The sequence below is a fragment of the Caretta caretta genome, chromosome 1 (genome assembly GCF_965140235.1).
Source record: "Caretta caretta isolate rCarCar2 chromosome 1, rCarCar1.hap1, whole genome shotgun sequence".
Lineage (NCBI taxonomy): Eukaryota > Metazoa > Chordata > Testudines > Cheloniidae > Caretta > Caretta caretta.
The window spans coordinates 68,777,533-68,805,054 of NC_134206.1; the positions used below are offsets into that span (position 1 = coordinate 68,777,533).

At 41.7% G+C, this 27,522-nt stretch overlaps 1 protein-coding gene across 5 annotated transcripts in view; it reads right to left on the reverse strand.

The window, feature by feature from the left end:
* DIAPH3 (diaphanous related formin 3) overlaps positions 1-27,522 on the reverse strand; it is a 530,405-nt gene that overhangs the window by 206,955 nt on the left and 295,928 nt on the right. For all 5 annotated transcript variants that reach the window (XM_075128866.1, XM_048851760.2, XM_075128870.1 and 2 more), the window contains 2 exons: positions 20,883-21,122; positions 3,308-3,437 (listed from right to left, as the gene is read on the reverse strand). In XM_075128866.1, coding sequence (XP_074984967.1) covers positions 3,308-3,437; positions 20,883-21,122 — 370 coding nt within the window. The remainder of the gene's footprint in view (positions 1-3,307; positions 3,438-20,882; positions 21,123-27,522) is intronic.

Here is a 27,522-nt window from a genome sequence, read left to right on the forward strand (position 1 = left end):
ATTACCTTGTGAAAAAAAAAAAAGACAGAAAGAACAAACTTACTATTGTTCTTTTAAGACAATGTTTCTCAGACTGTGGGTCGACCTCAAGTGGGTCATGACCCTGTTTTAATGAGGTCGCCAGGGCTGGCTTAGACATTCTGGGGCCTGGGGCTGAAGCCCGAGCCCCACCACTGGGGCCGGAGCTGAAGCCCAAGGGTTCCAGCCCTGGGTGGCGGGGCTCATGTTACAGGCCCCCTGCCTAGAGATGATGCCGTCGGGCTTTGGCCTTCCCGCCCGGGCTTGTGGAGCTCAGGCTTTGAATATCCCCCCACCCGGGGCAGCAGGGCTCAGGCTTCAGTCCCTCCTCCTGGGGTCATGAAGTAATTTTTGTAGTCAGAAGGGGGTCATGGTGCAATGACATTTGAGAACCACTGCTTTAAGAGATGGCAATGAAATAAAACTGAGTAGTGGAGAAAAAGCACAACACTGATGCAGCGGGCAAAGCAACTAGCAAAGGAATGAGGAAAAAAATGAACTGGCCGCTGAGACACAGATTCAGATTGAGAATCTAAGGAAAACCAGCATATATAGTATAATCTCACTCTTATAATTTGTATTCCTGATACACAAAACTCAGCCTGTCACCATGTGACTTTAAGTACCATCTGAACAACACCATTAGATGACTTTGAGAGTCAAATTAATTGTAAATGAACACTCCTACACCATTCAGAGATTGTTTTTTAAAAAAAACAACAAACATCAGCCTTTGCAACACAATACAAGAAAGATGTGGAACAATTACAAAAACAGAAGGCTTTTACCAGCGTGAGAGGCCATAAGTATTAAAGATCATAATCAACAACTTGGATTACACCCAGAAACAAATGGCTATCCATGATAAAGTATGGAGCATTAGCAAAATAGCCTAATAGAGATATGCTACACTGAAGAGGTGAGTCTCACAGTGATGAATCAAGTATGATTCCCATGCTGTTGACTTAATTGACACAAGTTTGGCAAGCACCCACTGTATATGGCACAGACATCACCCAGTTTACAGCATCACTTCCTTCTTTTGTGGATTAATTTTAGCTAGGTCAGCCCTCATCCATTCCTATGGCCACCAGACACTGGAAAGGAATAAGAAGAATCCAACATCTGGATTTGATTTAAAAAAAAAATATAGAACTGAGTAGCATAACTCACTTGCCAAAGCTTTGCAACCTAGTGCCTACTACTTAGGCGCCTAAAACCATATTTAGGCACTTAAATAAAAGTAGCCCAATTTTCAAAGGTGCGAAACAGTTGCAGTTCCCACTGACTTCATTAAGATGTGCAGGTGCTTAGCACTTCTGAAAAATCAGGTCATTTATATTTGGGGGCCCAAATAAAATTTTAGAACCTTAACTATAGACACTCTTATTTGAAAAGTTTGGACACTTTCTCTCCCAGAAGCTGTACATGTACTCTGAACACTAAGAGATAGCAGAATAGCAACATTAGAATTTAACATGAGAGATCCTATGGAGATAAAAAGTAATTACTGAGAACAACCCATTAGTTCCCAAAAATGAATGTATGAACACCCTCCAATCCACCCTGGATTCCAAACTGGGAAAACTAGTTCCTCTGGACTGCAGCCAGCCTATTGTTCTAGATTGGACCCATTTGAATGGCAGACCATCAAGGTTGAGGACACTTGATGGCTTTCCCATTGTTAGTCTTTTCGGTAGGTGTAAGAATTTCTTGTCCCAGCCCATATGCTGCAAAAGTGAAGGGTACTGCACAGGCTGCAATCAAAATGGCATTCACAAAACAGAATGGAGTTGACAGATTGTTATAGATACATTCAGGCATATAGAAATCCATTACACTCGGTCTGATCCTTCTGCCCTTTTCTTTCAGTAATATTTTAATACAATAGTGTGGCTGTGGTTATCTAAACTCCTCTCATAATATAGAGAAAAATGCAGCCTATAAGCTTGACAAATATGGTCTTTACCCTACAAGATTAATTGTTTATGTGGCAATAAATGAAGTCTGATAAAATATAATAAAAGTAACTATGATGGTCAATACCCACAAATATCACCACAATATACTCCACAGTCTTCCTATGATGAGCGCATGGATGCTTCCCTGAGAACATGCAACACCACTATTTATGCACAAAAGTAAAGCATGGATAAATTAATAATTCCTCCAGCTACTATGGACTAAATGCTAAAAGTAGCATTGTTAATAAATGTATAAAGCATTTGTAAGACAAAACATATACAAATACATCCATATTTATAAGAAGTAATGTATGCCAATTGAATCTGAAAATTAAAAATGAGTGAGAACAGAGATTTTTATATATATATTTATACATATGCATCTCTCTCTCTCTCTATATATAAAGATATATATATATGAATGTAGCTTGGGTGAATGTGAGCGACCACTATGTCACCAATGGCGGGGGGCAGAAGGGGGCAAACAGTGTGAATCTAGGGATTTTGGCAGGAAAGGCTACTTGAGCCATGAGAGGTGGTCACTGTGCAAGGCAATATACTCCCCACTACATTTCTGTAAGCTAGAAAAACTATTAACTTCAACAATTTGCATAGCCAATCACTATTTTACTCATAGTGCTTTCTGCAGGAGTATGACAATGCTGAGAAGCCTCTCAATTTCTAACTCTATGCCCAGTTGAGTTTAAATTAGTCATGCTATGTCTTCATATATATAGAAGGAACTCTTAATTGCGATATTATATGTAAAAGTCTTCTGCTGCTTAGATTGAGATGTACAAGAGGCTATGCTATATAATGAGGCGGTAAAGTGGAATTTATCTTCCCTGGCTTCCAGTACGACTGTTGCATGAAGAATTTACAGAAAGGAAAGAAAACAGGAAATTTCTGTGATTAATGTTTTTTGTTTTTATTAGAATGATTACATGACAAGCTTTTCAGAACTACTGTGTTAAATTTGGAAAAGTACTGTTTAATTGCAGTTGATTTTTATGATAAAAAGATCAGAAGATTAAAGTAGTTTGAGGTTTGTTCATACAAAATAAAAATATATATATCTATTTTGATACCATGGACATAGGGTATATGCCGGAAACTGTTTTGGGGACTATTTTAGAGCTCTTCTATTTTATTATTAGAGGTAGCAGGCATATATCTGAAAGTTCAATTGATTGACCTACATAGGATGTACATCAGATTATTAAGTGTGCTATTTAATGTTAGCTTTCAATTAAAATAAATGTAAATTGTTAGTTACAGACATTAAAGTGCCATCAAAATTAAAATTTTCATTTAATAATACAAACCTTTACTAGCTTTGTCTAAATGTTGCAAATCTTCAACAAAATTCAGGACATCAGGATACTTCTCCTCACATATTTCAACGAGAAAATGGAGCAAAGTTGTTTTCTGATCTGCTGACTTTGTATCCTTTAACTAGAGAAGTAAAAAAAAATATATATATATATGTTGGGAATGAGAATGGTTTGAATTATTCTTACATTCAAAGTACTTTAACAACTCTGAATGTTATGAAGATAAGAGCCAAGCTGTTAAACTGATGCAGCTTTATGTAAGCGAACCGTAACATGATTGATTGGCTGTTTTTGTTGATTTATTTTGGTTGGTTAAAATTTAAAGTAGATTCTAAATACTGACTAGTTTAACACTTATCTACCAAATATTTGTTTTTTTCCAATGAAAAGTAAAGGAGTATGCTAAATTATGAAATATGAAGCTCAAAACACTTAAGCTGTATTTAAATGTCTTCAGAAATGCAAGGGATGAAATATATTAAAGCACAAGAATGGTATGCAGTTACCAAGATGTTTGTAATTTTTTTTAAATGAAAAGAAAGATTCCAATAACAAACTTATTCATTTCCAATCTTGAACAATTATCTATAAAAATACTGCTCCACATTGGCTATTTACATAAGCATATTAACACCTACAGATGTGAATCCATGTATAAGCTCTTTTGCGCTCCTTACTGGTGGAAAAAGTTTCTTCTTAAGCATCATTTTAATTTGGGAATAGGATCTGCCTTAAGGCTCAAAAGAGACCAACTGAGTCAAAATTTTGGTAGCCTATGAGGGTCCCCCTCCACACACACACACACACACAATATATTTAGCATATATTGATCCAACTGAAGTGCAAATGACTCAGTGTCCTTAAATCATGTGCTCTACGATATACACTGGATGCATTAAAAAAATTCCAGTTTTAGAGATATTACCATTTTCAAACATATTCTGACAATGAAGGATGTCATTAGAATTGGTATTATCTATAAAATCAAAATGAACTTTAAGTGTGCCCACTGTATATAAATCACATTAGTTTTCAACTCTCTCTGACAAGAAATAATAATCCAATTCACAAAAAGATGGGTAGTTAAACTATGTATTTACAGAACAAACAGTCTTCAGGAAATTCCAGCTAAGGCATAGGTTAACTCTCTCCTAAATCTAAATTGTTTGGTTTTTTTAAAGGAGGGATATTAACACTTCAGATGAAAGAAATAAACTCCATTAGCCCATAAGTAACATTACATGATATGGATGAAATTCTGGCCCTATTGAAGTCAATAGGAGTTTTTTCCATGGAGTTCAATGGGGCCAGAATTTCACTCATGAATCTTAGAAAAGGATAAACAAGCACTGTCCCTGGTCTGTTTCAACTGATTTTTCCCTCGCATGAGCCAAACACAGAGACTTCACTGAAGCCAAATGTTAATGCAATCATAGAAACACTTTTTCCTATGGGTGTTAAAAATAGCAGCAAAAATTATTGTAATTGAAACATTAGAATACAAAAAATCCACATCAACTACGGTTTATTTTGTGCATTTGATTATATCATATATAGTCAGTAGTTTTTCCTGTTTGTGGTGTTCTTTCACACCCCAAAGGGAAGAACAATGTTTAAAAAAATAGGAAAATAACTTTTTAAAAATGACAACATATGTTGAAAGTGTCCCTTTAATTTCTTTTGAAAACCATTTGTTAATGAAAATATGTCTGCAGACAAAACTCACACAGACAGACAGACAAACATGTCCAGGCATGTGTAGATCTAAACTAAAATACTAGCTTAGTTCCAAACAGTTTTGCATCTTTGCATGTTGAACCTGAGAGAGAGTGTATATAGTACAGGCACAGAACCAGTTTTTAAAATACTTTAAACTCAGTTATTTTTAATTAGCCTAGAAACCACTCTTTATTAAGAACTATACATCTTCAAATTTGCACATTTTAAATCATCAAAATGGTACCGAGGCTCAAATAAAAAATGTTTCTTAATTTGGTTACAGCACAAAATATCATTGTTTCAACAATGCATAATGGTGTGAGTAAGACAGCAGGGGGAAGAGAGAGAAACCCAGTTACTTACCTGTATTGTGATATATTACACATCTATTCCATGTATGAGTGTGTGAGGTATGTGCCCCAATGGGTACTTCACTTCAGGTGTGCATCCCCCTCCTATGCTCCTTTGTTCTGAGATATTGGGTAGCAGAGTCAGTTTGGCCTGTGCCTGGGTCCCACATATTCTCGAGCCCTGTACTGAGGATACATAGAGCTGTGCGAGTGAAGCACCCTGAGTTCCTTCTCTACTGCCAAGTCCCGCAGAGGATACTCCAAAGCTGATAGCAAAGAGGGTGGGTAGTGAAGCACCCATAGGGAGAAGAACTCCAGTTATTGAACAAGGTGAGTAACTTCTCCTTCTTTCTGAGTAGCATCCTTTTGGGTGCTTCACTTCAGGTGACTCCCGAGGAGTATCCCCACAGGAAGGAGGGTGCTTCAGAACAGAGTCTAATATTGAAGACAGAACTGCATTGCCAGCTGCAGCATCTGATCTAGAGGCATGCACCAAAGCACACTGCTTGGAAAAAGCATATATTGAAGACCAAGTGTGACATGGGACACATGCCTCTTGTGACCGCCTCCTGTTGACTGGGCGTGAACCTGCACGCTCTCTCCCCCCGGTGACCCATTGGCTGTTGCCCTCGTCAGTCATGTCTTCAGTGGCTCAGCCCTCCAGCTAAGTCACATAGTCAAAAGCATGAATGAAGAAACTCCTTCTGGGGGAAAAGGTTCAACTGTGCCCTTGGTAATGTCTGCAGCCCTGTTTCTGAGCTCAGTTCTCAGGCCCTTCTGAGCTAGCTTTAAGTCCATGTCTGCCCTGGTATAGAGTAGTGTCCCCAAGGCTTTCTCCCTGGAGACTAAGTCCTTTAGCAGTTCTCTGATGTCCCATTAAGTCCCGCCCTTCATTTGGGCCTCTAAACAAGACTTATCCCCTTCTTGGGGCTTTGGCCACTCCACCAGTGGCCAGCGGGGGGACCTGGCCCCACCAACTACTCCGGGTCCCAACCCAGGGACCATATAAATAGCAGCCATGTGCTGCTTCCTGAAATAGTTGCTGCTCCTATTCACTGGGCCACTTCCGATATACACCTTTCCTCCTCTTCAGTTCTCTGTCTGTTCCCTGTTTGAACAGGTTCTCTCCCAGGCCTTCTTGCCTAGAGAGTTTCTCAGTCTCTGTCCTGATTTCTCAGGGTCTTCTCTCAGGCCTTTTTGCCTGGAGAGCTTGTAAGAAGACCTGTCCCTGCTTGAGAAAGGTTTCTCCCCAGTATCTTTACTTGTGGAGTTTCACAGCCTCTTCCTCCTTCTTTACCCTTCTGGTCCTAGCCAGCAACTGAATTACTCAGGTCCTGCAGCTCCTTTTTTAAGTGAATCTCCTGGATTCTGATTGGCTGTTTCCCCGCAGCATTTTTAGGTAGACCTGGAGGACCCTGGACTTCAGGAAAGCAGACTTCGACTCCCTCAGGGAACGGATGGCCAGGATCCCCTGGGGGACTAACTTGAAGGGGAAAGGAGTCCAGGAGAGCTGGCTGTATTTCAAGGAATCCCTGTTGAGGTTACAGGGACAAACCATCCCGATGAGTCGAAAGAATAGTAAATATGGCAGGCGACCAGCTTGGCTTAATAGTGAAATCCTAGCGGATCTTAAACATAAAAAAGAAGCTTACAAGAAGTGGAAGGTTGGACATATGACCAGGGAAGAGTATAAAAATATTGCTCGGGCATGTAGGAATGATATCAGGAGGGCCAAATCGCACCTGGAGCTGCAGCTAGCAAAAGATGTCAAGAGTAACAAGAAGGGTTTCTTCAGGGATGTTGGCAACAAGAAGAAAGCCAAGGAAAGTGTGGGCCCCTTACTGAATGAAGGAGGCAACCTAGTGACAGAGGATGTGGAAAAAGCTAATGTACTCAATGCTTTTTTTGCCTCTGTCTTCACAAACAAGGTCAGCTCCCAGACTGCTGCGCTGGGCATCACAAAATGGGGAAGAGATGGCCAGCCCTCTGTGGAGATAGAGGTGGTTAGGGACTATTTAGAAAAGCTGGACGTGCACAAGTCCATGGGGCCGGACGAGTTGCATCCGAGAGTGCTGAAGGAATTGGCGGCTGTGATTGCAGAGCCATTGGCCATTATCTTTGAAAACTTGTGGCGAACGGGGGAAGTCCCGGATGACTGGAAAAAGGCTAATATAGTGCCAATCTTTAAAAAAGGGAAGGAGGAGGATCCAGGGAACTACAGGCCAGTCAGCCTCACCTCAGTCCCTGGAAAAATCATGGAGCAGGTCCTCAAAGAATCAGTCCTGAAGCACTTGCATGAGAGGAAAGTGATCAGGAACAGCCAGCATGGATTCACCAAGGGAAGGTCATGCCTGACTAATCTAATTGCCTTTTATGATGAGATTACTGGTTCTGTGGATGAAGGGAAAGCAGTGGATGTATTGTTTCTTGACTTTAGCAAAGCTTTTGACACGGTCTCCCACAGTATTCTTGTCAGCAACTTAAGGAAGTATGGGCTGGATGAATGCACTATAAGGTGGGTAGAAAGCTGGCTAGATTGTCGGGCTCAACGGGTAGTGATCAATGGCTCCATGTCTAGTTGGCAGCCAGTATCAAGTGGAGTGCCCCAAGGGTCGGTCCTGGGTCCGGTTTTGTTCAATATCTTCATAAATGATCTGGAGGATGGTGTGGATTGCACTCTCAGCAAATTTGCGGATGATACTAAACTGGGAGGAGTGGTAGATACGCTGGAGGGGAGGGATAGGATACAGAAGGACCTAGACAAATTGGAGGATTGGGCCAAAAGAAATCTGATGAGGTTCAATAAGGATAAGTGCAGGGTCCTGCACTTAGGATGGAAGAATCCAATGCACCGCTACAGACTAGGGACTGAATGGTTAGGCAGCAGTTCTGCGGAAAAGGACCTAGGGGTGACAGTGGATGAGAAGCTGGATATGAGTCAGCAGTGTGCCCTTGTTGCCAAGAAGGCCAATTGCATTTTGGGATGTATAAGTAGGGGCATAGCGAGCAGATCGAGGGACGTGATCGTTCCCCTCTATTCGACATTGGTGAGGCCTCATCTGGAGTACTGTGTCCAGTTTTGGGCCCCACACTACAAGTAGGATGTGGATAAATTGGAGAGAGTCCAGCGAAGGGCAACAAAAATGATTAGGGGTCTAGAACACATGACTTATGAGGAGAGGCTGAGGGAGCTGGGATTGTTTAGCCTGCAGAAGAGAAGAATGAGGGGGGATTTGATAGCTGCTTTCAACTACCTGAAAGGGGGTTCCAAAGAGGATGGCTCTAGACTGTTCTCAATGGTAGCAGATGACAGAACGAGGAGTAATGGTCTCAAGTTGCAGTGGGGGAGGTTTAGATTGGATATTAGCAAAAACTTTTTCACTAAGAGGGTGGTGAAACACTGGAATGTGTTACCTAGGGAGGTGGTAGAATCTCCTTCCTTAGAGGTTTTTAAGGTCAGGCTTGACAAAGCCCTGGCTGGGATGATTTAACTGGGAATTGGTCCTGCTTCGAGCAGGGGGTTGGACTAGATGACCTTCTGGGGTCCCTTCCAACCCTGATATTCTATGATTCTATGACTCATCTTCACTGCCCCTGTTCTGTGGTGGGGTGTGGTAGGACTCCAAGGTCTCCAACAGGGGGCCTCAAAGGACCTAGTACACACCGTCACAAAAGGTTATTGCTTTTCAAATTTCAGTAATTTGAACATCCTTGAGTAATGACATAGAAATAGATTGTGACCTTGTAGTAAAGGACTAACACTCTCAAAGGGGGTTGAATGCGGGCAGAATCATAACATGAAATTATACACCCCAAGATCCATGTAGAAAGTTTCTGAGTGGAGATTGTGAATCCTTTGGATCGGTCACAATTGAAACAATAGTCTGGGAGACTTTCAGAATGGTTTGGTTCCGTTTAGATAGAAGGCAAATGCTCTTTTGACACAAAAGATACAGAAGGCAGCTTCCTGTGTAGTCTGAGGTGGTCTCAGGGGGTGAAAAAAAACCTGGAAGATGAATGATTTGGTTAATATGAAATTAAAAAAACACTTAGGTAGAAACTTAGGATTTGGTCATAATGAGACCTTTTCCTTGAAAAACATTGTAAAGTGCGAACCTACCGTTAAAGCCCCCATATTTGGGGGGAGGACTGAGAAAGGCATACTCCATGCCGCAAGACCTCGCATATACAGTGCATGCGAAGTCATGCCACATGGAGGACACCATTTTGAAGAACAGGTCTTCTGCAAAACTGGACGTGTTCAGGGGCCAAAATGGAATCATGCCATTGTTTGTCATGACCTTGATGGACTTGGCTCTCATCAGTGGAAAGAAATGAATGCAAGCATTGCCGAACGCTCACAATTCTAAAAGGTTGATGTGAAGACAACGCTCTTGGAGAGACCATTTGCCCTGATGGTATGAGACCCTAGATGCTCCCCACTCCCAAAAGGGATGCATCTGATGTTATAACAATAATTGGAGTAACAGAAGAACGGGACTCCCCCATGCACATGTGGAGGGGTCTTCCTGTCAATTGAGTGAATCCAGAATCTGACGAGGAACAAACATCTGCTTTTCCAGATTGTGCTTGTTCAGTACATAAAAAGCCCTGAGCCATCTCTGGAAGCATCAAAGCTGCAACTTGGTGTATTGGGTTATGATGGTAAAAGCTGCCACCTGACCTAATAGCTGGAGACAATTTCTTGCTGAGGTTTGTGGACTTATCTGAATATTTGAAATGAGATTTTTTTGGGGGGGTGGGTGGGTTGGGTTATGAACCTGTCCATAGGTTGGTAAGCCCTGGTTGTCATGACATCTAGAGAAGCTCTTATGAAATCTATCCTATGTATAGGGCTAAAAGAGGACTTTTTGAGATTGAGTTGAAGACCTAAACTGTGGAATAGAGACCTTGTCATCTTTACTGCTGATAAGCCTATCTTTCCAGAGGTTCTAACTAGCCAATCACTGAGATAAGGGAAAACAATTATCTCCATCCAAGCTATAGCTATACAACCACCTGACGCAACAAAAGTCTTCAGTACCAAATCAAGTTTAGGGGTAGTGTGGCTCTTAGAGGAAGCCTGAGGTGTTTTCACAGTGTAGGAACTACTCAGAGCCTCAGTAGTACTCCCTTTGGTACCTGAGGTCCCTGGAACATTATTCTATGTCAGTGACAGAAGGAGATCTAACACTCCTGCTCCTTTTGCTGGTACCTACAGACTTAGCATGCCAGGCTCTTGGTACTGCAGACATGGATGGAGATGCCACATCCCATGAAGTTTTTGGTGATCAAGATGCAGAGGTGGATGGGGTAACCAGCAATTGTATCCTTGGAGACTCTTGGTAAGCAGGACCTGGAGGTAGATGGGGCACTAAGCGTATCTGTTCTTGAAGGAGGGGCAGCTCTTACACATGGTTGGTATATGGGAGTTTGACAAACAACGAAGGCATCAAAAGTGTCAGTCACTAACTAGGATAGATTCCTAGCAGGAAAATCAGCGCTTAAACCCTAGGGATCCCTGCATACCACAGATAAAGTCAAGAACAACCCTTTAATCAGGGAAAGAACAAAGGGAAAACGACAGACCCCAAATTAAACTATTTACAACTAAGCTAAATTAACTACCTAAACTACAATAAGGTATAAGCATGGCAGGCAGGCTCAATGCTCTGTCTCAGGCTGAAGGCAGTTGAGAAGATACTTAGGCCAGTTCACCCATGCAGCCCTATATAGCCTCAATATGGTACATGAAGATGTGTACAGGCTGAACTGGCACTGCTAATGAAAGTCTCCAAAGGTGCACGGGGCACATACATACCTGAAGTGGAGCACCCATTGGAACTGACTACTCAAAGAAGGAATCCCATCTCCTTGAGGTGCAACTGGTGTTCCAAAATACCTTGGACCCAAGCTTCTACAGGAATTGTGATGCTCCTGACGGGAAAAAACATCATTGCCACCTTCCCTTAGCCACGTATGTATTTCTAATGGACAGGAGGTTTTCCTATTAAGTAAGATGTTTTAATAGCTCATGAATAATCTCTTTTGGTGTGTTCTAACCACTCCAAAGTCGTGCTATGAGCAGGATTTGATCATATTGCTGTGATACCATGTGCCAGTCTGATGGTAGAATCAGACACAGATGAACTGATAGTCTTTGTAGGTCAGAAAACCAATGATTCCATGCTTGAGCTGTTAGAATAATTTTTGCATAGTCTTGTTTCAACTTCAGAATCACTTTTGGAATGAGTGGAAATGCATATATCGAATTTGACCCTTAGGGTAACAGGAATGTGTCTGTGAGGGAAACCTGGACTGTGACTTGCTCTGGAACAAAACTGATGGCACTTTCTGTTCAGTTCTGACTTCTAGCAAAAAGGGTTAGGCTGGTATTCCTTCATGACTGGAATATGAACCTAAGAATGTTTTTGTTCAACAACCATTTGTGATCTTCCGGGAACCTTCTGCTAAGATGGTTTGTGACAATTTCTGCAACGCTGTGAGAGGAGAGGCCATAAGCAGGATTCCATTTTGGATGCAAAAATTCCAAAGCTTGATTGCTTCCTAATACATTAGGTTGGATCTAGCCCATTCTTGCTTATTCAGGTAGAATATGCTGACGGGTTGTTGGATCATCTGACTCTTGATGTGAGTTATGAAGCCTTGATATGACCAGTATATGACTTGAAGCTCTAGAATGTTTATCTTCAGAGATGATTTCTGTTCAGTCCACAATGCTTGAATCCGCAAAACTGCTATATATACAAATCGCCCCCTGAGGCAGATACATCTGTAGTGGAAGTTTTTGACAGAAGAGGATGAGAGAATAATACTCCCTAATGAGGACAGACCCCTGGGAAGTATGCGAATCAGCAAGTCCAGAGAGATTTTGATGGGATGATATTCAGACTTCAACCATATATCTCTGGTGAAGTCCAGCACGCTAAAGTCACATACATGTAGAATGCCATGTGTCCGAACCACACACTCAAGATCTCATGTTGCCCTTGGCTGGGATTGCAGAGTATTGCATAGGGAAAAGAGACTGGAGCAGGTAAGCAGTTGCTGTCTTCAAATTGAGGATCACACCAATGAACTTGATTCTTTGAACATGGGACAGAATCACTTTGTCTTATTATCAGGTCTTGTTGAGCAAATAGTGAGTGGAGATCTGCTGGATGCTATGTTCCCCTTGCTGACTGGAGTGGCTGAGGATCAACTAGTCATGTAAACAGGGGAATACCTGCATGCTGATTCTTCTGAGGTGAGCCACCACTTCTGTCATGTCAGGAAAGGTATATTGGTAGCAGAGGTCTACCACCATGAAACTGAGATATTTTGTGAGTGGGATGGATCACTACGTGAAAGTAGGCATCCTGTAAATCGAGAGCAGCATACCAGTCATTGGGATCTAAGGGAGGACTAGAAGCCAAAGAAACGATGCAATGTTTTATTATCTTGATGAAGGCTTTTAGCTTCCATGAGTCTAGAATCAGCCTCAGAACCCCTTTTCTCTTGGATATGAAGTGGATATGGAGCAAGTATTGAGAGTAAAAATGTCGTCCCCAATTTTGAGAACATCCTCTGTAACTCTGAAACACAGAAGAGTCTACACCTCTTGCATGCATGCAGACTTTGTGAGATAGGTCCCTGAAAAGGGACAGGGGAAAGGTGCATGGGGTTAGGGCACAAATTGGAACCGTATCTTGAAACAGTCCCACAGTGCTTAGGACTCACTGGTCTGTTGTTTATGGCCTTCTAGCAGTAAAGAAATGGGACAATCTGTCCCCAAAAGTGGGAGAAAGTCAGAGAGACAGGCAAGGAAGATCGAGTACAACTGGTCTGCTGCTCTTGGGGAAGCAGACATATAGGTTGCCTAGCCTGAGATGGGTGCTGCTGAAATTTGAGGTACAAAGCAGAAGACGCAGGGGGTCTCTTCCTTTGTGGCTTGTGCTGTCTCTTAGAGGCATGAGGCTGCCTTGGTGGATAGTACAATTGTCTCTGCTGCTGTTATAGCCTGCTACATTTCCTCCTTGGGTTCAGCATATAAAACATGAGTGAGAGTAACCTGAGAGTCTTTAAGGGAACGCAAGACCTCACCATTTTTATCTGGAAAGAGATTAGATCCCTCAACTGGCAAATTCTTGATTATTTGATGCACTTCTGCAGGAATTCCAGAAGTCTGGAGCCACAATGGCCTCCACAAAATGGCTGCTGCTGCCATCTCTTTGAGTCCAAGACATCCAAAGCAGCTTGGAGGGACTTCCTCACTACATGATGACCTCCTGAGAACCAAGGCTTTGAATTCCTCTTGAGCATCATCAAGGAGTTTATCAGAAAATTTAGATGTGGAATCCCAAATGATCTAATCATACTGTGAATACATTTTCCTACCATACAAATCCAACTTGTTGGGCTCCTTTTCTTTTGGTGAAGTCTTGAAGCAACCCTGCCATCATTTTTAATTAGCTGCAGTAATGATCAGAGAGACAGGTGTGGGTGGGAAAAGAATTGTTCGTATCCTTGAGAGGGAACTTGGTAACATTGCTCAGTTGTTTTAGCAGTTGGCGTCAGGAGGCTTGGTGCGCCAAAATACGTTGGCTGTTTCTAACAATGCTTCATTAATAGGCAGAGCAACTCTGGCAGGCACTGGAGTTTGGAGAACATGTCTACAAGTTTGTGAGGAATCTTTTGCAATAGCGCTGGCTGAACTCTTAGTTAGGATGCTACCCTCCTCATATGCTCTTGATGGGCCTGAAGTAATCAGGAATGGAGGAAAATGACTCAGGCATAAGAGTTACATTTGGCGATGAAAATATATTGTGAGGAAGTAAAGTCTCCTCTTATTGTAGGGTATCCTTCAGTGAGCCAAATTCAATAGCAGTCTCAGCCAAAAGGATGAGTATAGGCACCTGCTCAGTCTGAGAGAGTGTCAAAGGTGTTTCCTTAGCTGGCAGCGGAGCTGGCGATCTAGTTCTGGCATGGCTGGGAGAAAAAAACCAAGTTGAGTGTGGAACGCCACAGGATGCCCAAATGGGTCAATGTGGGTATTCATGTGGCCGTGGAAGTCAATGAGAAGAGCCCCATGGCGAGCGGTCTCTCTAGACCTATTTTTATATGAGTGTCTCGATCAAGAGAGGGAATCTCTCTCCAATGAAGGAAGGAGTGAAAATCTAAGTGTCCTTGATCTCGAGGGATTCATGTCTCTGCTAGCTTCCGATTCCAAGCATGAATTGGTTAGTCTGTCAGTATGGGAAGAGCAGCACCCAGGTGGAGTGGTTGGTAACCTGGGATGATCCACGGAATTATCTGGTCTCTGAATCAGCCCCAAAGATTGCAATGAACGTCTTCTAAGTGTGAGCAGTGGAGACCATATCAAAGGTGGAATTGGGGTCAAAGGCTAAGCAGACAGTGGGACCGAGGTGAAATCTGCAGCCAGTACTGAAGTCAGTATGGATGATTGTACTGGAGTTGAGAACAGAATATCAGACTACAATAGGGGAGAGTCCAGTACTGAGACACAGCAGATCCCTTGCTGCAACACAGATCTTTGATGTTGTCAGTACCGACAGGACTGGTGCCTCTGAGGAAATCAGAAGTGGTGCAAATGCCAAATTAGATGAGTCTGAACAGATCAGTGGGTACCGGTCTCAACTGAACCGACAGGTTCAGTATCAGATTCAATGACACAGGCAGGTGGAGTCTCTCATCAGACCACTCTAGAGAGTACTGAGCCTCAATACAGGCAGAATCATAAGACAACTTATCTGAGCCACAATGACAGCCAGTCTCCTTTGTACAGCTTGAGAAACGCTTCTTGGGTCTCAAAGTTAGCCTCGGATCTGAAGCAGTCACATTGTTTGGCAACCTAGAAGAAGACCCTAGCAAAGGGAGTGGTCTGTTCTCTTCCATCAGCAGTTACCAGTCTTTTCAGCTTTGGGATGAGAGTCAGACAAAGCTGCAGAAGCCCTCCCAGTGGTGTAAAGTCTGATCTCAGAACTTCTGAGGGGTTAGGATCAAAAAATGGGCAAATAGACTGCTCAAGGAAATACTCTCTCAAGTGTCTCTCCCAGGATTGTGGGTTCTTCTCTTAAAACAATGTCAAATCTTACATTTTTCTTTGTTATGTCCCTCACCCAGTGATATTAGGCAAGGAGTATGAGGATTCTTTGTCTGTATAATGTCCATGCAGAAAGGGCAATGTTTAAAGCCCAGGGATTTCTGCATATCAAAACCGGTGCCGAGCACCTCAGACCTTGAATAACAAAGAAAGGGCCCATCAAGTAGGCAGAATATGGAGATTGTCTTGCATGAAGCGAGCAACCCATGCTCTGCATGGATTTCAGCTCAATAAGGACTCTCCACATTGCTGGAATTAGAAGGTTGGGTGAGGAGGGGCAGGCAGGACAGATTAATTACATACTATACATATACTATGGAAATGTGGTCTTAAGAATGACAGGAGCTATGGCAGCTGCCAAGGCTTGGAAGAACAGGTGGTGCCCGTGGAGAACCTGGTATAGGGTATGACTGCTCTGGAATGCACTACTTTCTAGTTTTTGGATCTGAGTGAATATTAGATATCATTGATTTTTTTCCCCCCTCTAACATCCCATCTTCATGTTTTAGTAGGTATAATTTTTTGCATTCTCAGAACAGAGACGTTATTCTGCAAATAGAAAGAACAATGTATAATAAAAATCTCCAAAAATCTTTACATTTCTATGCCCAGGTGAATTGATCTGAATAGTAAAAAAAGAGGTGATAGGTATGACCAACACAAAACTCCATAACTAAGAGCCTCCAGAAAGGAAGAATGTCATACATCATTATTACAAGAATTAATAAATCCAGTCTAAGACAACTCCTTTCACCGTGCCAAGTCCTGGAGATGCATCAGCAGCACCACAGGATTAGCTATGTCTAGAAGTCATTGAAAAATCAAGGTGCATCAGAAATTCTATTTCAATTCAGCTCCTACAGTTCCATGTTATCTGAACATCCAAATTTTATGGCGGGGGTGGGGGAGGGAGGAGGGCACAATATGGCTCTAGGGTTGTGTGTAAGGCTGCTTATCCTACATGAGCTCATGTGTATGTTGGTGGCTTCAGTGAGGCTGCATATTTCCACAAGTCATATTCCTTAAAGAAACAGTACTTTTAAATTATGCTCTCATGTACAACAGTGACAGTCTTTGTAACTATTCTTCCACCTGACAAACTGATTGACTCTTCCCTTATATACGGCATCAGTAGTTGTGTTGATTTTTCTTTTGGCTCAGACTTTTGCTAGTTATTCATTTGTCATAGTCTCTGACAGCATGGATGGCTGATCTACCCAAGTCTACCTTTTCCCAGTGTCAAGGATTTTGACAAGGGTAGTTGGGACCAAGAGTCAGAGCAGGGCCAAACCTGAAGCTGAAAGTAGCGGAGGTGTCCTGAGGCTGAGAGTAGCAGAAGAATTTGTAATCAAGTTCCAGGCTGGGTCGATACCAAGGATCAGAGTCTAAGTCAGGTTTCAGGTCAGGAGGTAACGTCCAAATCAAGCCAAGGTCGAATCTTGGAGTTCAAGAATAGGAATGGTTGTGGCAGCTACAGGAGATTGACACTGTTGCCTGGACACTTCATGGTTTATAGAAGTCAGGGAGCCAATCACAAGGCAGCAGGCTGCTGCTTGTTGGATCCCTTGAGGCAGGACTTCCTGTGGTCTGTGTCTGCAGCAGGTCGTGGCTAGTAGAGTGTGAGCTGGTTAGAGTTGTCACTGGGTGGCAGCAAGGAGAGATTTTGCTGCCTGGCTGATCTACAGACCTGGGTTTGAGACCTACTTGGCCTTATACCCAGGCACACTTTCCAAGCACTGTCCATTAGCAGTATGACCCTACCGTTTGGTTGTTGGGAACAAGCCAACAAATTACCAGTGTCAGGTGCTGAGTAAGTTGTGAGGCCACAGACCTGTAGAATATTTATAATTTTTAAACCTCAGTTGATATTTATCCTCAGAGAGTCCCAATAAATTTAAAATAGCAGCCAGGACCTTGTAATCTGCAGCAGCATGCTCATCCAGGCCACAATACACAACTTGTTCCTCTTTAATCAAGAAAAAGGGAAAGAACTCAGATAGCCCAGGATTCATTCTCCCACTGAAACGCAGTAACTAAATCATTTTAAAAGTGATCAGGTGAGCCTCTAAGCCATTTCCAGGCCCCAGATTTATCAGGAAAGGGCTGGGAGTTGCTGGCAGCATAGTTTGCGCTGCTAGGCTCGTGACCCTCTGCAGCAGACGCGCTTGAAGGTCTCTAGCTCTCCTGCTTCTTCAGCAAAGCCTACTGAGGTGCAACCTGAGCTTTCTGCTGCTCCCTCTGCTGTTCCAATGGGCATTTTTCAAACCAATTCCCTTTCACCAGAACATAAGAACTTAAGAATGGCCATACTGGGTTACACCAATGGTCCATCTAGCCCAGTATCTTCCGACAGCGGCCAATGCCAGATGCTTCAAAAGGAATGAAAAGACCAGGGCAACCATCATATGATCTATCCCCTATTGTCCAGTGCCAGTACCTGGCAGTCAGAGGCCTAGGGACAACCAGAGCATGAGGTTGCATCTCTGACCATCTTGGCTAATAGGGCACTGAGGGAGCTGTTATTCATGAATTTATCTAATTCTTTTTTGAACTCAGTTTGGACTTTCACAAAATCCCCTTGCAGAGTTCTACAGGTTGACTGTTCACTGCGTTAACAAGTACATCCTTCTGTGTGTTTTAAACTTCCTGCCTATTAATTTCATTGGCTGACCCATAGTTCTTGTGTTTTGGAAAGGAGTAAATAAGCTCTAAAAACTTTTGCAGTCTCAATTTTCAAAATTAATAAAGCATTCATCTCATACTGCAGCAATCTGTAATATTATAGTTGCTAAAATCATCCTCGAACTGAAGCTTTTATACATCATATATACTCTCCATATATAGTAGAATTACAACAGCTGAATAGAGCTATGGTTGTGGAAACATGGACTGTTTAAAATAGCAGCAGCAACTTAGGTTTTAAACAATTTACCAAAGTTAGCACAGACATAGGAAAAGTTTTCCAAAAAACCAAAACTAAGTATTAGAACAATTTTTTTTGTATGGAAAGTTTATTTTATTTAATGTAGATGAATGCCTCACATGATTTAATATTAAAATAAAATTGAGACATGGCTGGTTTAGAAAACTTCATATAAAACCACTATAAATATTTTTATGACCATACAAAGTGTTTTTTGTTTTGTTTTTCTTCTCCAGTTTGGTTTTTTTTATTCAGATTAAAGAAAAATAAGAACTGTCTGCACATTAGCAATTAAACTGTCCCAACTAGGAGGAAAAGTTTAAAGACACTAAGATGCATGGGATTCTGATGTACAGAATTCTTCATCCAGAGGCCCCCAAACACATGCTGGCTTTTGAAGGATATGGCAGTTAGTTCCTGCTTGGCTGACATAACATATTCCTAAAAGCGCCTAAGCCATACTGTTTTCCTGCCTCTAGTGTTGGTCACCAGTGAGGATGGCAGGGAAAGGTAGTCTCAGACTGCATTTTACAAAAAATATCTGCCACCATAGGGATTCTCTATTGTGTTTAACACCCAAATACTTAAGATCTTGGAATAGTAAGAAAAGGCAGACCTGACCATGAGGCAGTTGGCAAGGAGGAGTGCATGGCTATTTTTGACAGGCGCCTCCAGGTTTTCCACCTTCTTCTGGGTTCTAGAATAATTTAAGCAGTTTCCCCTTAAGTAAAACAAACAGGTAGATGAAAGAGTTCATGTGAGACCAGTGGTTTATAATGAAAGTCCTTAGATGATCTAAATGGCAGGGAAATTGGTAATTAAGCTATAATGTGGAAGGAGTTGCACTGTAATTCTGGGATAGTTTAAATGAGGGTTCATTTCAGGCTGCAAAATAATTCCTGGGAAATCAGCACTCAAACATCAACTAATTCACCCTGCGACAGAATGGTAAACTTTGCTGATCAATGGTAAGTTCTATTCATATAAAATGTGAAAAACACTGCCAGGATTAGACACACACAACTATTAGGAACTATTAAACATCAGTAAAGCAAAAAGGAACAAAGAATCAGAGGAGGAGCAGTAATTCAATGAAATGGACGCTAATGCCTTAGGTCTTGTCTACAATGGAAAATTACACTGTGCTAACCAACACAATGTTAAACATGACTTAAGTCTTAGTGTAGAGGTACCATCTTTAACATCGCTGACACACTGGGGTTAACTATGACTAGATGACACTGTGCTAACGTGCTTATCTATACTCCACATTTAAAAACTTGTCAATTAGTATGTATTTTAAACCAATTAAAAATAATATTCCAATGTAGACAAGGCCTTAAGAGAGATTAGCAATGGGTGATTTAAAAAGTGTGCAAGAGAAGATAACAGTGATTAAAGAAAAGTGGAAGAAACACTGGAAGCAAAGAGATAAGTGAGCGAAAGGTACAAATGTATCCTCTTAGTAACAGAGCCTACTATCAAAGAACGACTGTCTTTAAGAGGGCTGATTTAGAAGCAAGAAGCAGGAATAATATTGAAAAGCCAAGTTACCTCACCTAAGGCAAGAAAACAACACATTTTTGAGACCTATCATGTTAAATACCACACCAGGGTTCTGTATGATGATTGACGATGACGATAGAAGGTAAGGAAGATATAACAATTTTTTTCTCATAAAAAAATAGTTTTCTTTCTCCATGAAGGGTATAAAGTGTTTTGCAGTCTCTTTCTTAGACTTTGCAGTGACATCACACAAGATTATGAACAGAACGAATTACCCTGGGAGTAATCAGGTTTAGAAAGTAAGTAATTGTGATAGAAACTAATCTGTACTATACATTCTTTGGGGGTAGAGAACATATTTGCCCTTTAAACTACCTTGCAGGGTGGTGGTTCTTTTTGGAGTGTGCATGGTGGGATTGTATAAATAAATAATAATGGACAAGTGATGAAACTGGCTAAATAACCCAAAGAACAACTTCCATAAAGGAAAAATTTCAAATGGAAAACATATGCAAAAATAAATGTTTCATAATTATAATAAGTAAAATACCTCAGAATACAATAAACTTCAAAAACGTTCACACTTCAGACAAGATTATAATGTTAATACAATGACAGTAATATGGACCATACAATATGTAATTTTATTCAGTCTGTTTCACTCTATGACAGAAATAGAAACTTTAAGAAGTTTAAGTGCAAATCAACCTCAACAGATGTAATTCTATCTTATATATGATGTAAAATAGATTAGTTATTTTTAACTCAAACTACCAAGTACTCCTAGAAATGGACTATATGAACTGAAAGGTATAAAAGAACAAGTTTAAAAATCTAATCATTGGGGAGGGAGGATTCAAACAAGAGATTTAAGTAGTGCCATAGTGACAAAAGAAAAAGTGAATGCAGTATAAAAACTCAGCATGCATAATATTTTAAACTCACTTTACATAGAGAGCTGAGGTTAAATCCAAAGGTCTGTGCATTCCGAGAACCTGCATTCATGTAGTTTCCTATTAGCAACACTAGTTCCAGCAACTTGCTGAAGCTTTTGCTCTTCTTTATCTCTTCACAGGCAGCACTGACAGCCATGATGTCAGGTTTGATGTTGTTCACCTGTTCCTCAAACTGAAGCTTAAAGAGAATAGCACTGAGCCGTGTCTGTAGTCTCTTCACATTGCTCATCTGATTGAAAAGAAAATAGGAAATTTCCTTTAAAATTCATGCTATACTTTCCTTTAAAATTCATACTGTACAAATGCATATACTCTGGGATGATTTATTGGTGTGACAGGCTTGAAAAAGCAATGCATCTCCTATAACTAATAGCAAAACGGATGAATGAAAAAAGCCAAGTAATCTGAAAAACATCTTAAACATGGAACACAATATAGAATTTGCTTATATAATTCAGTATATGTACAAACACCACAGTGATGGGTGCAATATAATTAGACAAACAGAATTCTACTTACAAAACACTAACAGCTGTATAGTATATACAACCTTTCGCTTTCTTCATGCTATATAGGATAAGGTGTTTTAAAGTTACGTTGCAATCTTCCAGCCTGGTCAAATCCCATTGAGGTCAGTGAGATACCACCAAGGAGGTATTTCCATTATGTCTCATATCCTGATTAATCTACTCTGACTCCCCGTTTCTATTTACAGCAACTCTCAAACCCAAGGTATTGTGGTATGTTGTAGCCCTATTGTAGCCTTGATGTAAACAGATCCTGGATTAAATTTGAAATGATGCCTCCACCTGGAAATCTCCTTGGCCCTAGGTGTACAGAAATGTATCCCTGAAATATAAGGAATGGCCTTGGCTGGCGATGGGAAATTGGACAGGGAGGGCCAGGGCTCTGAGGTGGCACTGGGCATTTTCAGTCTCAGGTGCTTAGCTGGCTGGTTCTTGCTCACGTGCTAAGGGTTTGATTGCCATATGTGGGGTCAGAAAGGAATTTTTTCCCCAAGTCATTGGCAGTGGCTTTGTGAGGGTTTCGTCTTCCTCTGCAGTGGTTAAGTAGGGGGTCACTTTCCAGGATTATCTGGGTATAGCTCACTTATTATTTCCCTGCCTTTGCAGGTCCCTCCTATTCTCTGTCTGTGGCATGTAACAGTCTAGTCTCCTGTGGGCTGTAATAATTTAGTCTAATTTCAGTTGTTGGGTTTAGTGTGCAGGTACTGGCTGGTGTTGGTAGCATGTGATACACAGGAGGTTAGGTGGTCCCTTCTGGCCTTAAACTCTATGTCTTATCATTTACTACTGGACTACTGCAGAACAAGTAAAACACCATAGGCATTTGTATTCAATATGCATCAAGCGGAACCTGATAAGATGGTAAATTTATTGTATAAAGTGGAAAGTTAAGGGCAGTTGGACTGGAGATTAAACAGTTCGTACAACAATATGCTAGAAATGGAAATACCTTAGACAACTAAAATGAGCTCAGTGCATTTACCTCTTTCATGCTTTATTGTACTCTGTACAGTCAAATTATTGTAGTACACAAAGTGTGCTTTACACTGTACACACACAGACATTCATTCTATACTGTAAAGGAACTTACAATATAATGGCAGACATGACACAACTGAGAATTGTAATTGTGCTGCCCTCTATTGTTCTGAAATAGCCAAAATCTGCTAACCTTCATAACATACTACAAGGTGCAACTTTTTAGGAGGACTGCTCAAGAATCAAATAATGTTAGTGTAAGGGGACTGTTGCCCCCTTACTAACATTCAGTGGGGGTGTTTTAGTTGCTAGCTGCCAGTAATAAAAAGGGGGAAGGGTCGATGGGGAATCAAAACCCTGAGACTGACAGCCCCCAGGAACAATGGGGAGAGACCAATGCTCAAGGTCAACCTGAATGACAGGGCAGGCAGGCTAATCAGGGGGTCAGGAGGCCAGGGAGGTCCCATCCTCCGTGTGAGCTGGATTTGCCTAGGTCAGACGGAGTGGGGCTGGGCTAAGGAGAAAGCAGGGGCCCAAGCTAAGCTGGGGAGCAGAGCCGTGCCAGATCCAGAGGGACCAGAAAAGCAGCCCAGAGAGAGCAGACCCTGTTCTGGGAGCAGAGCTGCAGCCCCAAAGCCAGAGGCACAGCCCAGAGAGAGCAGACTTACCCTGGGAGCAGAGCTGCAGAAACCAGAGCGAGACAGGCCGGAAAAGCAGCCCACGAAGCAGGTCAGTGCTGGGAGCAGAGTCACAGAAGCAGCCTGCAGAGCAGACCTGTCCTGGGAGCAGAACTGTAGCAACCAGAGGCAGAGCAGCAGCAGCAGCGCTGAGACAGAGTGGTGGAGCTCGGGCCGGAGCAGTCCAGAGCTGGGCATGGTGAGCAGCTTGGGAGAGCGAGGGCGACCCTGGGCAGCAGGCCCAGCACAGGGAGACGCCTCAACCAAGAGGCTCTGCAGGCCAGGTAGGAAGAAGGGTCCTACCACTTAGAGCCTGAGAGCGTGTGGCCACCACCAGAGCAAGTGTCCAAACCACAGCATCCCTGCAGCACAACCAGGGCCTGAGAAGAAGGCCTGGGACTTACAAGGAACAGACTGTGAACTGCCCTGACGTTCCAGAGACACTATTTGTGATGTTCCCTGCCACAGAGCGGGTTGATGTATTTCCTTTAACCTTTCCCATTTTTCCTTATTGTTTTTAAAATTAATTGTTGATTAAATAACTTGCATTTGCTTTAAATTGTATGTAATGGTCAGTGGGTCAGAGATGGGCCCAGTGCAGATAGAGTACCCCAGAGTGGGGACACCCTAGCCCCTGTCCTAGGTGACCACAGCAGGGTTGGGGGTCGAGCCCCCCAGGAATCCTGGGCCCAGCCTTGTTGGGGTTCCTGCCAGACAGGAGAGTGGAAGGGGAGTTCTCAAGGGCACGGAGGCCACTGGGGAAAGGGAGTGGGAGTGAAGACTCGGATCCTTTTGCTAGCCCACTTCACCGGGCTAGTGCAGAAGCCAGGAAAGTTCCCCACAGTAGTGGGACTATTCCCCCGCTTACATTAGGAATTTTTTATATGGGTCGTGAGGCATTTGATTTATTGTTGTACCACCTGGTTATTATTTAGCAGTAGTATATGCTGAAGAGCTGGTATTTCTGTTTTTATTATGTTATACAATAGTTGTCATGTGCCTACAGGTCTTTAAGTAGGGACCTCTTGTTTTATAAAACTAAATAAATAAGGAAATTGGAAGATGTTTAGAGAACAGTTACAAAAACAAGGTCCCATGGTCACTTAATTGTCCTTAGAGGAGGTTGAAAAAGCCAATTTATGGAATGGTAATTTCTAAAATACATGTTTAAAAAAAATCACACATTTTTACAATGAAAAATCAAAATCTGAAAATTTGTTTTCAGAAAATTCAAATATCCAAAAATTTTACCAAATACATTCAGGTCCCAGTTTTTTATAAATAAAAAAAATAAAGTAAAGTGAACATTTTCAGGGAAAATTGCAGTTTTGGATAAAAACATTTCTCATTAAAACAAAATGTTCCAACAACAACAACAAAAAAATAAAAATTTGACCAGCTCTACTTCTCATGCACTCACTTTGTTAACCAAAATGTTCTTAGATATGAACAAAACTACCTTGTTCCCATCCATACATTTACATCTCCTTTCAGGGCAGAGCACCAACTCACTTAGTCTTCCCTGACCCTTCCTTACTGCTCCAATTTCCTGGTCCTGCTATTCACAACAACCACCACCCAACAAAGCTGCCTTACAGACAGTCAGCTAGCAATGTCTCTTAGGCAAAGCACGTCCAACAGAGAATGATTCCTGACTCGCATGGTGCCTGAAAGTCTGTTTGCTTGGTCCTTGTCCAGTCTGAACTCTGACAAAGGTCATTACAGATGTCCAGGAATAAATTATCCAAATGTCAAGTTAGAGAAATATTTCAGGAGAGACTATAAAGGCTCTGGGCTCGGTGCTTCACCCTCCAATTTCCTTTGGCAGAATAGTTACGGCTCCCAGGAGGCAGCTCATCCCCCACGATAAGTTGCGTTTAGGTCTCAGGCTGGAAGCAGCCCCATGGGCCACTCTCCATCCCATAGGGGATCATCTTTAAACTCTTCTTTTCTCTGAACCCATACATCTGGGTCATGTCCAAATTCTGTTGCTTTTTCCTGTTTAATATTTCTGGAGTCCAATATTTCCTCTCTGTATATTCAAGGTAAAAGTCTAGTCCAGCCCCTTAATATCTCAAGCTTTGATTATTTGTAACCTTATCCACTCAGGGCTCCCTGACATATACAGTGCCCCCCTTCTAACCAGGCACAATCTAGCCACTAAGATATCCACCTTGCCTGATCTGAAAACATAAACCCTGCCTTCGTCTCCTTCACTGCATCAAGTAAAAGCTTTCTGTCCATGCTTCTGCATAATTCTGACCCCTCCCTACTTATGATGTTCCTCCAAAGTCCACTCCACTTATGAAAACTAATTGCCCCATTGGTCTGCTCCTCCCAATACAATTTTCACACTTTCTTCCACACCAACTCCTATGCTTGAAACAATCTCCTTCAGCTCGTGTTCATGACAATAACTACTAGCCTTTCCATATTCAAATTTTTCCACAAGATCCACTCTCCAAATTTTACTGCTCCTGTTGCTGGTAGTTAATGTCATTATCTATGCTGGTCTGGAGTACAAGATGCTTCAAACTAACGTAATAACCGCACAAAATAATTTTAAGATTTTTGTTTCAAACTTATACAACTACTGAAACTCTCAATTGAGCATTGGCTTAATATCTAGTCACACTGTTACGGAGCTGAAAAAAAAAAGTTAGGGGAGATGCTCCACTGATAAGATTCTGATCGTTAAATAAGAATCCCCATTTTTTTTTATTGGTTTGAGCTCTAATTAATGGTTATATTAGTGTTCTTTTAGATTTTGAATAAATTATTCTTCTGTTAACACTCTGAACAGGATACAAAATTTCAGTTCATTTCAATTAAACTTTTCAACTGAATTGTGATTCAAACCAGATGTGTTAGAAGTACTCTGCAAATTTAAATGGATCTTTTCTAGCACATCTAGAGTAAGCCTAGATAAATAAGAAATTTTCCAGTGATTTCAAAATAAACTCTCTCTTCCTTTTGGGTCAAAGACTTAATACAAAAATTCCATTTAAATTAGCCACATATTTTTATATTATTCATCTTGACCCAGGAAGCAATAGAATGGAGTACTATCAAATCATCAGAACTAACCAACCAATATGTCAGCTCCATTCATTTTAAATGATGTTACACTCCAGATGCAGTAGAACCCACACATTCAAAATTACTTAATGAACCTCAGATTCTCAGATAAATTAATTTATGAAAATATATAAAGGTAATTGTCTAGACCAGTGGTTCTCAAATTTATTTGCTCGGCTCTCCCTTCTTTGTGTCTGTTACCGTCCCCTTCCCACACACAACTACATATGCCGCCACCAAGCTCTGAAGCCAGTGCTGTGCCGCAGCTGCATAGAAATAAAGGTTGCAATGTGAAAACCGATATTTGTCAATAACACCTTTCACAGCAGACTTAGTGCCCCATTGCCACCCTTACTTCTGCGCTGCTGCTGCCACCCCGGGGCTGAAAGTCGGAGCCCTTCCGCCTCCAAGTGAGGGACGGGGAGTGGGGCGAGGGAGGCTGGGCAGAGAGGAAGAAGAAGAGCCGAAGCCCAGGCTGCCTCCAGGTGAGGGAAGTGGGGAGGGAAAAGGAGAGCCTGAGCCCGGGTGCTGGGACTCCAGATGTTCTGTTTATCCTTGCCTCCCGATGTACACGACCCTTCTGCACGAGCCCCATTCACTGGGGTGGACAGCCAGAGCTCTTTAAAAAAAAGAAAGCACACAGCTCTTGCCTCCCTTGACACATTCTCTGGTCTCCCAAGGGAGGCGTGCCCCATAATTTGAGAACGCAACATATAGACTAAAAATTTGCAAAATCCATTTGTTCACAAATATTTTTGTAGAAATGCAAAAAATGTTCTAGAACCATAAATCCATTTCTCTCTCCTTTTCAAAAATGCCTCAGTGGATTTTTTCATTTTACAAAATCATCTGTGGTTAGATTGAAGCTGCTCACAGCAAAATTTTATCCAGGCATGAAAGGTTTTTTGTTTTTAATTATTAACAACAACATAGAAGTAATAAATCCCTTTAAAATGGTGCCTTTATTTGATCAAAACAAACAGCATCTTACTTAGTCACTACTGTATATAAATACTACTAAACATACAACCAGAATTTTTCATCTTCAAAGTACTTTAAAAAAATATTTTGCATATGTTTATTTAATTCCAAGGCCAGAAAAGCCCATTGTGATCATCTAGTCTGACATCCTGTACAGCACAGGCCAATAGAACTTCCCCCAAAAGAATTTCTACAGCATATCTTTTAGAGAAACAGCATTCAATCTTGATTTACAAATTGTCAGTGATGGAAAATCCACAGTGAGACTTGGAAATTGTTCCAATGGTTAACTACCCACACTGTCAAAAAATTATGCCTCATTTCCAGTCTGAATTTATCTAGTTTCAGTTTCCAGCTGTTAGAATATGTTACACCTTTCTCTGCTAGA